Genomic DNA, 13696 nt, shown 5'->3' with positions numbered 1-13696 from the left:
AGGAGACATTATGACCAATTCACTCTCACTCCACTGGACAGTAAGTTGTGGAGCAGTGTAAGCTGGAGTTGCACACTGAGACAATGTGCAGCGCAATCTGTGAGAATTGCCTGGAAAACTATATTTTCTGATGAGCAATTCCTCTGAGTCTGGAACCTTCAGAGAGAGTCAAAATTTAAACGGTTCTGACTCATTTAGACTTAATATTTGCCCAATAATGTTAGAGGATTTAAAACCATACTCCGTCTCATGGCTAGCTATTAAACTGAGAGCCCAAGTCACCACTGAATACCTTCACCAATGATAAAAATACAGCCTGAACTGGTGTCCTGGAACCAACACCCCTTCTGAACCTCTGTTCGTGTCGAGCCCAATTTGAACTGCCCTGTGGAATCTGGTCTAATTCTGCAGGTCCCAATACCCGCAACGTCCCCTCACCCCTGCCTGGCCCTGGGCTACCCAAAGCATTCACCTGGCAGCCTATACCATTCATCCACTTGGCTCCTTGCCTTCTCCACCCATCTGGCATTCTGCACCCTCCCGTCCCCACTCCCCCACCTCCCCCCCATCACTAACCTTACCCCAGTTGCTGCCAAAGTTCCTCTGGGAATTTTAAGTCCTGAAATAAAGCAGCAAGAGTTGTCAAACAAATGGGCACATCTTGGCCTGCAACACTATTCCTTGCTGAGTAGATTTCTCCCTGGTTTCCTGTGATGGATGCATCTGGGACAAGCCAGACACAGAATCTGGGCCAGTGGGTTAGTGGATAATTTTGAAGAGGATTACCATTGGTCAAATCCATTCCAATAGTAATTGAAGTGCCTGGGTCAAAGGAACACAATTTAGGATAACTATGCCAAGCCAAGTTCCGTAACTCCTCAAAAAGCAAGGAAGAATGTCTATGTGACTGACAAGCAGGTGTGTCACTTCCTCATCTTCACAAAGGGCACAAGGTTTGAGTCATATCCAAGAAATGTGGTTACCTGTGTAAATATCAAGGGTGTGCAGTGAATTCCCAAAATTGCAACATTCGATGGAGTAACAATGTGGACCAAATAAGGGAACTGTGCAGTACTCCAATTGTCCATAAGAAACACATAAAGCTAAGTTTGAAAAGTGAATGTGGAAGATCTACATGACAACAAATAACACTCTTAACATTAAAGATCCCAACACATCCACAAGTCAAAAACACCCAAGTGAGATCTCAAGAAAACTGTAGCATCACAAGATCTGGGAGAGTTGTCAAATGACCTGTATGTTACACAGATGCTTGGATCTTACATTCTTTAAATCTTATTTTGATAAGCAATTCTGCAATGCCACTCGGAATGGATGGTAATTTATGTTTGGGCAAGAAGTGATATAGCATTAAGAAGGAGAACAAACTAATGAGCATGTAACCCAGAATCTAGAACTTATGTCTAGCAGCCATTATCAGTTCAGCTTGTAGCATGAACTTGCAGAAACGCGTCGTTATATTTCTCTGCAACAAGTACTGAATGCCTGATGAACCTATATTGGATCTTCAAATAAACAGAATCTATGTCTATTCACCAGTGTTGATGGGAGAAGCGAGATTGTTGTACAGTAATTTAGCTCAAAAATACAACAGACTTGCCCAATCAAATTGAACTGGGTAAGAGGAAATGGATGCAGCTTTTCCTCTTCCAGGTCTGGTCAAAATGAATTGTGATATGATGTAAAACTGGCAGTCCTTTCCTCACAATATGACAAAATTATGAAATAGCAACAGATCTGTTTAATTAGCCAGAGGAGTTACTAATCACTGCATTCTTATTACTATTGGGAAGAGACTGTTTCAAAGTATATTCCATCATAAAACGCTTTGAAGAACAGAAAAATAAAACAAATTTTAGACATTTTAAAAGGATTGAACTCCAGGTGAAAGGAACTTGTGAATGGTACGTCTTCAATACTAGGGCCTCAAGGTGACAAAGTGTCCATTGAACAATATATTATTTCGTAGAATTTTTCACAGAATCCCTACAGTGTAGAAACAGGCCCTTTAGCCCAACAAGTTCACACTGGCACACAGAGCATCCCACGCGGACCCATCCCCCAATCTACAAATCCCTGAACACTACGTGTGACACTAAATGTGACGCATTAACACTATTCTCAGAATCCTGCAAATTTGCATAATTGTAAGTTGCTCTAATTAAGTAACAGGACTGTATTACGCATAAGAAATGCTACAGAGAGAAAGCATGTATTTTGAGAGAGGTGAAACTTACTTACAGGAAAGCAACTGAAATGCAGAAGAGGTGAGATATAAATCATCAGTGAGAAATGATTTATATTGATTTTTACTAGGATGTTGCTTGGTATGGAGGGAAGGTCTTACGAGGAAAGGCTGAGGGACTTGAGGCTGTTTTCGTTAGAGAGAAGAAGGTTGAGAGGTGACTTAATTGAAACATATAAAATAATCAGAGGGTTAGATAGGGTGGATAGGGAGAGCCTTTTTCCTAGGATGGTGACGGCGAGCACGAGGGGGCATAGCTTTAAATTGAGGGGTGAAAGATATAGGACAGATGTCAGAGGTAGTTTCTTTACTCAGAGAGTAGTAAGGGAATGGAATGCTTTGCCTGCAACGGTAGTAGATTCGCCAACTTTAGGTACATTTAAGTCGTCATTGGACAAGCACATGGACATACATGGAATAGTGTAGGTTAGATGGACTTGAGATCGGTATGACAGGTCGGCACAACATCGAGGGCCGAAGAGCCTGTACTGTGCTGTAATGTTCTATGTTCTACGTTCTCTAACTCATGACAGAACAGACTAGGTGTTGCATCATGCTGATAGGTACTCCCTATCCCTACTACCCAAAGCACAGAACAATTATGGACAACAGGCAGGATACGAATATTGTGAAGAATATCATACAAAGGCCTGCCCAGTGTGGGGTAAACGATGAGTGGATGACAATTAGCTAAAGCATTTTGTGCACAAATAATGCATGATTGAGATATGTATAATCATGAGGGGCACAGGCACGGTAGACAAGAAGAAATCTTTCCCCTGAGTGGAAGACTCAATGATTAGGGAGCATAGATTTACGGTAAGGGACAGGAGGTTCAGAGGGGATGTGAGGAAAAAAAGTTCATCCAGAAGGTAGTGGAAATCTGGAACTGACTGATGACAAGGGTGGTAAAACAGTGCTGAAATATTATAACATAAATGAAGAAGTTACCCTGTGTGATGTGATGGCAATAAGACAGGACTTCAAGCAACTCTAATGCAGCAAGGAGAAATGGTTGCATTTATATGTTGAGTGTTAAATGAAATGTGCTATGCTCAGACAAAGAGTGTGTGCTTGGCCATTGATTTTGCTTCTGAACATTTTCATCAATACCTACCTGAAACAGAAAAAATAACTGTTGAGTCCAACTACAAGCCATTTCAAATCACTTTCCTTAAGCTGCTACTAATTGCATCAAGTGTCTTCAGAAAATGTTACTCCAGTTACAGGGATATCATTTGGATGTGACATACAAGTAAGGGAAGTCCTAGATTCACCCAGTGTGGAAAAGGCCCTTTGGCCCATCAAGTCCGCACCAATATAATTACCACTGGAGATGTGCTAAGCCCAGTTTCCTGCACTTGTCCCATATCATCATAGAGTCATTGAGATGTACACCATGGAAACAGACCCATTGGTCCAACCTGTCCATGATGATGCCTCTCCTTGTTTGAATAAGATCATATCTCATTCCTCTGACCTCCTGAGAATAAATGACCAGCTTGCTAAATCTTTTCTCTTAAGGCAACCCTTTATCCTTGAAATTAACCTAATTAGCCTTTAAAAACTGCTTCCAATGCAAGGACGTGCTTCCTTAAGATGACTAAGACTACATAAAATATTCCACCTGGTCAGTGCTGTTTCCATCTTGAACGAAAATAACAAATTTAAAAAAAAAACAAAACAACGCTTGCACAATTAGAAGACCTGGCTAGTCGTACATTCCACTTCCTTTCCAAGAAGGCCAGCATTCCATTTGCTTTTCCATTATTCTATCTGCATGAGAACATTTGTGAATCATGAACGAAGGCACTGTTGCAAGAACGCCTTATATATGATATTGTTAAGTTTCAAAGGATTGTCAAAAAGGGGAATTCACTTCATGTATTGTAAATGTGCCTGGAGTGCTCTCATTAAAAGAAGCAGTTCAAAGTTCTCTGTGGATATTGGAGGCTTGATTTTACACAAGCTTTCCTACAAATCATATGACTGGTGACAAATGCGTGCTTTGCTGAAGGCACTGTCAGGACTGTGTTCTGAACACTGGTTAGCTTGATGAAACTCTCATTTTATCTGGTTCAGTCTGAGGGAAACCTGGTAAGAACAAACTGAATTGGAGGAGGGAGTAAAAGCAAACTAGTGCAGATGCAAGAAATCTGAAACATACACAATGGTGGAAGATCCCAGAAGGTCTGGCAGCATCTATGGAAAGGTAAGGAGTTACGTTTCAATTACAAAATGTATTCATCAGAACTATTCTTCTGAAGAGGAATCATAGAAGGGTCAAAATGTTAACTCTGTTTCTCTCTCCGCAGATGCTGCGAGACCTGCTTAGTTTCTCCAGCATTCTCTGTGTTTGCTTGCAATGGAGAAAAGCCAGATAAGGACAAGCTACCCAGCAGACCTCTCCCATTTATGAAAAGAACCCACGCTGCACCAGTTCACAGTGAAACAAATGCCCTTTTAAAAGACTGATTAAAGAACATCTCGAGATGGCATTTCTTAAGCAAGCTGTGTCTGCAAGACTTCAGAGATAAACATGCCATAGTAAATTGACCACGCCTGCCAGGGCATCAAAGCAACAAATTTAGGACTGTTCTATGCTTCATACTTTTATTTCAAGAATAATGCATTGGCCAAAGTGATGTTCATTTCAGAAAGCCAATTCTGCAGGGCAATACATGTTTTAGCCCTCTTTTCCTGAAGAATACATGTACGTGTGTGTTCCCCAGATATTTAGAAAGATAACCTTTTACAATTCCATATCACTGAATAATTAAATGTTAATTACTATTACTATATCTTTATTGAATAAGTCTTGTTGAGTAATTAACCCAGAAAACTGATTAATAGATCTTTTGTTTAACACTTGATACAGATAATGTAAATTAATTGATCATCATTACAACTGGAAAAGTTATTTATATTGTATGTTGTGACCCACAGGGCAGTGGGACTACAGCAACAGTGCACTCACCCAATTCAATTGCAATATTATCCATATCCTTCAGTACTAGATTATACTGTAGTCTTCCTGCATATTAATAATATTCTGCTTTTATATTCTTCCCATGAAAAAAATGAACTTCACATTTTCCCAAATTATACTCAGTTATCTCTTTCCAGACTGGGTATCCTCCTTACAGTCTACTTTCCTACCCATCTGAGGCCCAATGGCACATGTTAGACTAAATGGCTTTTCTTTAGTTTCTTGCTCTCTATCTCCTTTCCTGAACAGCAAATCCCACCCTTGCATTACCCTCCAAGCTATGTGCTGAACCGACATCAGAGCTGTTGGCTGCAAGTGTCAGAACATGTGGAATGGTTTCTTTTCTCAAATGGCTTCAGCAGCGTTCGCCCTTCTTCATCGCAGTAGTGACTGTTCAGGGAGCAATTCTTGGATTTCTGAAAACAGAAAATCAGATGAAAAGGATTGGGTTGAGTGCAGTGAGTCCACAGTCACTGGATCTAAAGATTGACTTCACGTTAGTTAGCAGGATGAAGGTAAATTGGGGTTTCAGAAGGAACAGAAGGCAGAAACATACCGTCTTTATTATGGCACTCAGCAGCGTTGGATGAAACGGGCTCCATGTCTCCTCCAATGAGCTTGCATGATGTAAACATGCCTATTCCTCTTTGGTCTGCTGCTTGTATTACGAAAACATTTGCAATGTTCCTGCCATCACAGAACAGCTGGAGATATGTACAAGCAGAGGGAAACAGATGTAGGGCTGATTCTATTAGGAAGTGCATGCAAATGAGGAGCAGTATCTGAATATTCAGCTTGAGCTCTGACTTTCAGGGGCTGCTCTTGGGTGAGTGATGCTAGTGAGGTGCATTAACAAGTTTCAATGATTCGGTGGAGCGACGGATAGATGATATCCGTTGAGAAGGCCTTCTCTGATCTTGACCACCCAACTGAAGTAATCAAACTTCAGCACTGCTGCCAGGGTCTCAGGGCAACACGTGACTGCCATGGCCACCTGCCCCCAATTTTCTTCAGAGGGTGGTTCTTCAGGACCTCTTAGGACCCCAATGGAAAAAACTGACTCTCTTCTTGTTGACCTCCTGAACTAAGGCCTCCACCTCCACATTTACAAATTCGGGAAACCTCATCTTGCCTGCTGCTCCATTCAGTGTCCTTCTCTTTGCAGCCCTTTACATTGCACACAGTCCGCAGCAGCTTCTTTCCATTGAGTGCAGCTCCTTTTTAAATAAAGCAGGTTACCTATAAAAATTGCAGGTCAACTGGAATGACTTGGTCCTCTGTTGCACATTCGTTCAGACTGCAGCACAGGTCATGCTCGGCAAAATGTTACAAACATTCAAATAAAAAGGCAACATAAAGTCACAAAATTCGCATGCTGCCTCCCTCAATGGCTGTATGGTTTGTTTGTGAATCATGGACCGCCAAGTCGTAAAACAAGAGCAAATCAATGTTTTGAGCACAGAATACAAAAGCCAGGCTATTACGCTTAACATGCACTAAGACTCATTCACCCCACTGACCAACCCAAAGCACGGGATAAAATCAAAGTACAGGACAAAATCTAACTCTACACATCATACTTTGGGAAGGATGTGAAGACACTTCAGGTACAGAACACATTGGAAATTGATTACCAGAAGGCAGAAATAAGATTGGAAAACAAAGTTAAAGCTGGAAGAGAAAAAGAAGTTTGCAATGGTTGGCTTGAATTTGGGATGAAATGAATGATGCATTGGTGGAAATAGATCTGACTCTTGCCTTCAAAATGGAATTTAACAATAACTCAAAGGAGAAAACAATTACAGGTGATATGTGAAAAGAGCAGGAGAGTTAGACTGACTGGATTATTCTTCTATAGAGCAAACATAATACAGAATAGCCTCCTTTTTGCAACCATATACTCACCAAACTAGCAAGTTTATGAGCGTGATGGCTCGGATATTACGAGTTTTAAACAAGTGAATAATTGAATGAGTTTGTTTACTTTTAGCCTTCATATCTTCAAGCTGGAAAGGAAACAAAGAGTTTAGTATATTTGTTCATTATTAGAAAGCATCCATTGTGACATTTATTTCAATTCATTCACAGTGGAGATAGCTGATCTAAAAAGGTCAGTTGGAAACAGTACAGTATAAGCTCTCACAATTGCAGCTTCTTTCTTTCCTGCTTCTCCATCCCTGACCATGCACCATCTGGAGATAAGAGCAGTGGGATGGGGTACAAATAGACTAAGAATCCCATTTTAATGATACAGTCCGATGCTGCAGATAATGATACTGGTTTGATCTTCAATTAGGCATAAAAACAGGTACATCTTGGAAACAATTTACATTTTCTGAAAATAATATGATCGTCTATGATGTTGTCCCAAAATCATTAAAAAGGCAAGAAAGTAATGACATGATCAGTAGCTCAACAGCATGCCACATTATAGTATTTCATTTTGATTTGATTTATTCTTGGGTTTATGGGCATTACTGGCAAGTTCAGCATTCCCAATTGCCCTCGAGAAGTGACAGTGGGCCACCTTCTTGAACTGTTATCAACCATGTGGTATAGGTACACCCACACCTATCTTCTCAAAGGCAATTCGGGTTGGGCAAGAAAAGTTGACCTCATCAGAGACAGCGACATCCTATGACAGACTTTTAATAGTTTCCCCACTGAGGAGAGAAGAAAGAGCTGAGAATTCTCAGATTTTGACCCAGTGACATTCAAGGAACAGCATTTTTAAAAAATATAATATAAAAATGGAAAATGCTGGAGACACTCGACAGGTCTGATAGCATCTGTGGAGAATGAAGCAGAGTTATTGTTTTGACTCCAATATAACTCCTCTCTAGAACTGGTGATTTTAAAAATACTTGTTCATGGGATCTTCCATCCTTTATTGTCCTGGAAAAGATGGTGGTGAGCTGCCTTCTTGATTTGCTGCAATCCTTAGCATTTAGGGCCACCTACAGTGCTGTTAAAAAGGGACTTACAATATCTTTATCCAAAGGCAGTGTAGATAATGTAAAGATATGATGGAGGCAGGGTGTGTATTCACTAACACAGAGCTCCTTGTCGCTGACCTACTCTTGTAGCAACCTGCTGTTATGGCTGGTTTACTTCAGCTTCTGGTCATCGGAACTCTCATAATTAAAAAATTATAATGCCATTGAATGTCAAGGGACAATGGTTCGATTCTGCCTAGTTGGAAGCAGTTATTGTCTTGCACTTGTGCATCACAAATATTACTTGCCATTTATCAAACAAAGTTTGATATTGCCCAGATCTTGCTGCATATTGACACAGACTGTTTTCGTATCTGAGGACTGGCAATTGGAACCGACTATTGTGTAATCTCAGTGAACACCCCTCACTTCTAATGATGGAGGGAAGATCACTGATGTTGCCACTAATGGTGATTGGTCCTAGAATATTACCCTGAAGAATGCATAGGGGCTTTTCTGTTGTAATGGCAGTGCCCCATCTCTAAGCAAGGGGGCCTGTGTTCAAGTCATACCTGCTCCAGAGTGTGTAATAACATCTTTAGACAAATTAATCAGAAAATATCTATTCTGAGGAGCTCCCTCGGACTGAAATGGCTGACCTCCAACAAATACAACCTCTCCTTCGTGCTAGGTTTGACTCAAATAGCAGAAAACTTTTCCCCTCGACATTCCCGAAGATATCGTACCCAGAATTCAAGAGCAGTCATTTTTATCTCACCTCTGGATTTCAGCTTTTATGTCTTTGTTTGGGAAAAGGCTGCAATAAGGTCAGGAGCCTAATGGTCCTCACAGCTGGTTATTCACATTCAAGTACCACTTCTTAGTGTTGTTGAAAACCCCTTCTAGTGATTAGCTGATGATTGACAGTAGGCTAATAAGCTGATAATTGGCAGGATTGGACACTGATCCAAATGAGTGGCTGCATGCATTTTCCTGTGTTTTTCCTAAGGTCGTCAGCTTTTGATGTGTGGTTCAAAAAGATTTGGCAAGTTGATGCTGGGCACCTTGTAAGATGTACATAATGCTGCCACCGTGCCATAATGGCTGAGCGAAAGAATGCTTAAGTGGTGTTTAGGAGGTCAGTCAAGTACATTTTTTTGTCTTGGAATGGAATAGTCATAGTCATACAGCATGGAGAAGGCCTTCTCTGATCTTGACCACCCAGCTGAAGTAATCAAACTTCAGCACTGCTGCCAGGGTCTCAGGGCAACACGTGGCTGCCATGGCTACCTGCCCCCAATTTTCTTCAGAGGGTGGTTCTTCAGGACCTCTTAGGACCCCAATGGAAAAAACTGACTCTCTTCTTGTTGACCTCCTGAACTAAGGCCTCCACCTCCACATTTACAAATTTGGGAAACCTCATCTTGCCTGCTGCTCCATTCAGTGTCCTTCTCTTTGCAGCCCTTTACATTGCACACAGTCTGCAGCAGCTTCTTTCCATTGAGTGCAGCTCCTTTTTAAATAAAGCAGGTTACCTATAAAAATTGCAGGTCAACTGGAATGACTTGGTCCTCTGTTGCACATTCGTTCAGACTGCAGCACAGGCCCAACAAGTCCATGCTGGACATAATCCCAAGCTAAACTAGTCCCATGTGCTTGCTTCTGGTCCATATCCCTCCAAACCGTTCCTATCCATGTACTTATCCAAATGTCTTTAAAATTTGTAATTGCACCCACATCCACCAATTCCCCAGGAAGTTCATTTCACACGTGAACCACTCTGTAAAAAAAAATTGCAGCTCATATCTTTTTTAAATATCTCTGCTCTCACCTTAAAAATGTTCCCCCTAATCTTGAAATCCCTCATACGAGGGAAACGACAACTACTATTAACTCTATCCATAGCCCTCATTATTTCATAAACTTCTACAAGGTTGCCTCTCAACCTTCTACACTCCAGCAAAAGCCTATTCCACCTTTCCATGTAACTCAAACCCTCCACACCAAGCAACGTCCTGGTAAATCTCTTCCGAGTGCTCTCCAGCTCAATGTTATCCTTCCAGTGTTGTTGGAGCTGTATTCATTCATGACGTTCCATCACACATCACTTAAGCTATGGCAGACAGGTTTTGGGGTGTCAGATGGTGAGTTGCTCACCATAGAATTTTCAGCCTCTGACCTGCTCTTTTAGCCACAGTATTCATATAACTGGTCCAGGTTTCTATTCATGGGTCCCCAGGATGTGGAATATTCACTATAAAAGGTAATTTTATTGTTAGAAATTGTTCTGCCTAATCTCTGAATAAGAATGGTTTAATATTGGTTAACCTGGGTTATGTATAACATCAGGGAGAATCCAAGCAGTGCCACTTGTGGTTTATTGAAATTCACCAGACTGACAAACCAACACTTCTATTTCTTCACTATCACAAACAATAAAACTTGTTTTGATGTATACTTCATCAATATAATGTATCAAGAAACTAGTGAGACATTGGGAGCAAGCATGAATAAACAAACAATCAAATTATTATTAAGGGTATTCTAATGCAATGCATGTGTTTATGAACAGATGGAAAGATGCATACATAACCTCTGCCTAAATCATTTTTACTGAATACAAGTTTTCTCCACTGGTCCAGCAATTTTATCGATTGAGCGCTTATCCAGTTCAATCTCACAGCTGTGCTGAACAAACTACAGTTAAGACAGGACAACCGGCCTTCATGAGAAAAAGAATGAAAAATGATAGCAAGCCATATAAGAACAAAGAAAAAAGAAAATTACAGCACAGGAACAGGTCCTTAGGCCCTCCAAGTCTGCGCCGATCCAGATCCTCTATCTAAATCTGTCGCCTATTTTCCAAGGATCTGTGTCCCTCTGCTCCCTGCCCATTCATGTATCTGTCTAGATACATCTTAAATGACACTATCATGCACACCTCTACCACCTCCGCTGGCAACATGTTCCAGGCACCCACCACCCTCTGCGTAAAGAACTTTCCACGCATCTCTCCCTTAAACTTTTCACCTCTCACCTTGAACTCATGACCCCTAGTAATTAAGTCTCCCACTTAGGGAAAAAGCTTCTTGCTATCCACCTTGCCTACACCCCTCATGATTTTGTAGACCTCAATCAGGTCCTCCCTCAACCTCCGTCTTTCTAATGCAAATAATCCTAACCTACTCAACATCTCTACATAGCTAGCACCCTCCATATCAGGCAACATTCTGGTGAACCTCCTCTGCACCCTCTCCAAAGCATCTACATCCTTTTGGTAATGTGGTGACCAGAACTGTACGCAGTATTCCAAATGTGGTCAAACCAAGTCCTATACAACTGGAACATGACCTGCCAACTCTTGCACTCAATACCCCGTTTACTGAAGGAAAGCATGCTGTATGCCTTCTTGACCACTATATCGACCTGCGTTGTCACCTTCAGGGTACAATGGGCCAGAACACCCAGATCTCTCTGTGCATCAATTTTCCCCAGGGCTTTTCCATTTACCGTATAGTTCGCTCTTGAATTTGATCTTCCAAAATACATCACCTCGCATTTGCCTGGATTGAACTTCATCTGCCATTTCTCTGCCCAACTCTCCAGTCCTTCTATTTTCCGCCGCATTCTCCGATAGTCCCATTCACTATCTGCTACTCCACCAGTCTTAGTGTCATCTGCAAACTCGCTAATCAGACCATCTATACCTTCCTCCAGATCACTTACGTATATTCCAAACAACAGTGGTCCTAACACTGTTCTCTGTGGAACACCACAGGTCACAGTTCTCCATTTTGAGAAACTCCCTTCCACTACAACGCTCTGTCTCCTAGAAACCATGTTTAGTCTGTCATTAGGGCATTTTATTGCAGTACAGTTGTCTTAAGAACCTTAACTTGCTCAATCTAATTGCCACATGATGAATCCTGCTGGAAAGCGGATCTTTATTTTTGGTAAAGTAGAACTAGGCCTTGTTGTGATATTCTTTATGGTCAAATAAGCTGATAACACTCACTATGCAGACTCTTGCTTTAAGAATAGAAGGGGTAACGTGAAAAAAAAAGACAATCAAGAGCAGATTGATATTAAATGCTTGAATTAATTCACAAACAGGAAATAAATACATACTACATGACAGTACCTCAATATCACTGAAGAGAACATCAGGAGGAGTGATACCATTTTTCTTGGCAGCATGTCGGAGTAGTAGTTCAGCTTCCTTTATCCTGCCCCTTATCAATAGCCAGCGTGGAGATTCAGGAATAAACCTGGAATTAAAAGTAATTTGTTTTAAATAAAGAATATGAATGTCATAAAAGGATTTTACCAGTTACCACTAGTATTAAAGTACTCCTTAACATTCATTATCAACATATAACTTTCTTCTCTTCAAAGTGTAGATTCAGACATGACAATCGAAGAGAATAATATAAAACATAATGCTTAATTTGAAATTTATCAGCGTGACAGAAATGCCTAGATCATAAGTGCATTGGCAAAGGACAGTTGATCTTGGATATGGTCTTGCCCTGATAAAGTATAATGCAGGAGCATCTAAAGACAAAAAGCAAACTTAAATAAATCTTTGTCTTTATCTTCTATATAAAGCATCATGTGGAATTGAAAATCTAGCACTTTTTACTTTTGTTACATTTCAATTCTATTATTTTATTTGTTGAAAAATCAGCAGGGGCTACTGGCAGCCTGCAATTATCCCAAATACATTTTCTTTTTTTGTGCTCTGTACAGTCTATGTGTAATGACCACATGGTAATGGTAAAAATCCATTCCATCCCATACATTTGAAAACAAACTCCAGGCAGAGTGAATATTTGGCTGAATTTCTGAGGGTTTTGGGGTTATGCTGGGAAGGGGATGGGGAGGAGATGGTTTGGGTGGACATCCATTGCATGGGGAGAAAAATAGGTCATCCCTGGTCACCTTGGAGCACACTCCAGCTGTGAGCAAGGGCTGCTATTTGCTCTATGAAAAAGCACCCTGCCTGCAACAGTAGCCCTATAGTATTAGCTCTTCCTACATTCACAATCCACCCATCCCACAGGAAGCCATGACTTCACAAATCTTTTGTGTATGAACATCAACAATAAAGAAGAACAACATGTATTTATATTTCACACAGTTAATCAAAATGTCCATTAATTCTTTCTTTGGATTGCAGAGGCAATTTGTTTAACTGAGCAGCCCTCTTTAATTTTTTCTTAAAAGTCACATAACCATGACAATTTAAAGGGATAACTGCCTCATCTTTATGGGGGCTTTCATTTGCTCCATAGCCATACAGCTTAAAACAAACATTTCAGCCAATGTACACCTTAATATGCTTTCTGTTGATCAATGGAGGTGGTTCCGTAGAAGACAAATATGTTAGTGATTGGACATACAAGGAAACATTAAAGAACACAGCCCTAATTGATTAGAAATGTTTTTAACATGTTTTGGAAGGAAATAAAGCCTGGAGCAAAGCAAAGAATTTTGGTGGGAAAT

General features: G+C 40.7%; 1 protein-coding gene across 1 annotated transcript in view; it reads right to left on the bottom strand.

The window, feature by feature from the left end:
- The window catches only part of LOC125458431 (organic cation/carnitine transporter 2-like), a 79830-nt gene that overhangs the window by 33758 nt on the left and 32376 nt on the right, over positions 1 to 13696 (bottom strand). The window contains exons 5-6 of the mRNA XM_059650621.1: positions 12333 to 12459; positions 7161 to 7261 (exon numbers count right to left, since the gene is read on the bottom strand). Coding sequence (XP_059506604.1) covers positions 7161 to 7261; positions 12333 to 12459 — 228 coding nt within the window. The remainder of the gene's footprint in view (positions 1 to 7160; positions 7262 to 12332; positions 12460 to 13696) is intronic.

Source organism: Stegostoma tigrinum, chromosome 13, assembly GCF_030684315.1.
Source record: "Stegostoma tigrinum isolate sSteTig4 chromosome 13, sSteTig4.hap1, whole genome shotgun sequence".
Taxonomy (NCBI): domain Eukaryota; kingdom Metazoa; phylum Chordata; class Chondrichthyes; order Orectolobiformes; family Stegostomatidae; genus Stegostoma; species Stegostoma tigrinum.
Note: the sequence above shows the minus strand (reverse complement) of the source record. Positions and strands in the feature narration are given on the sequence as shown.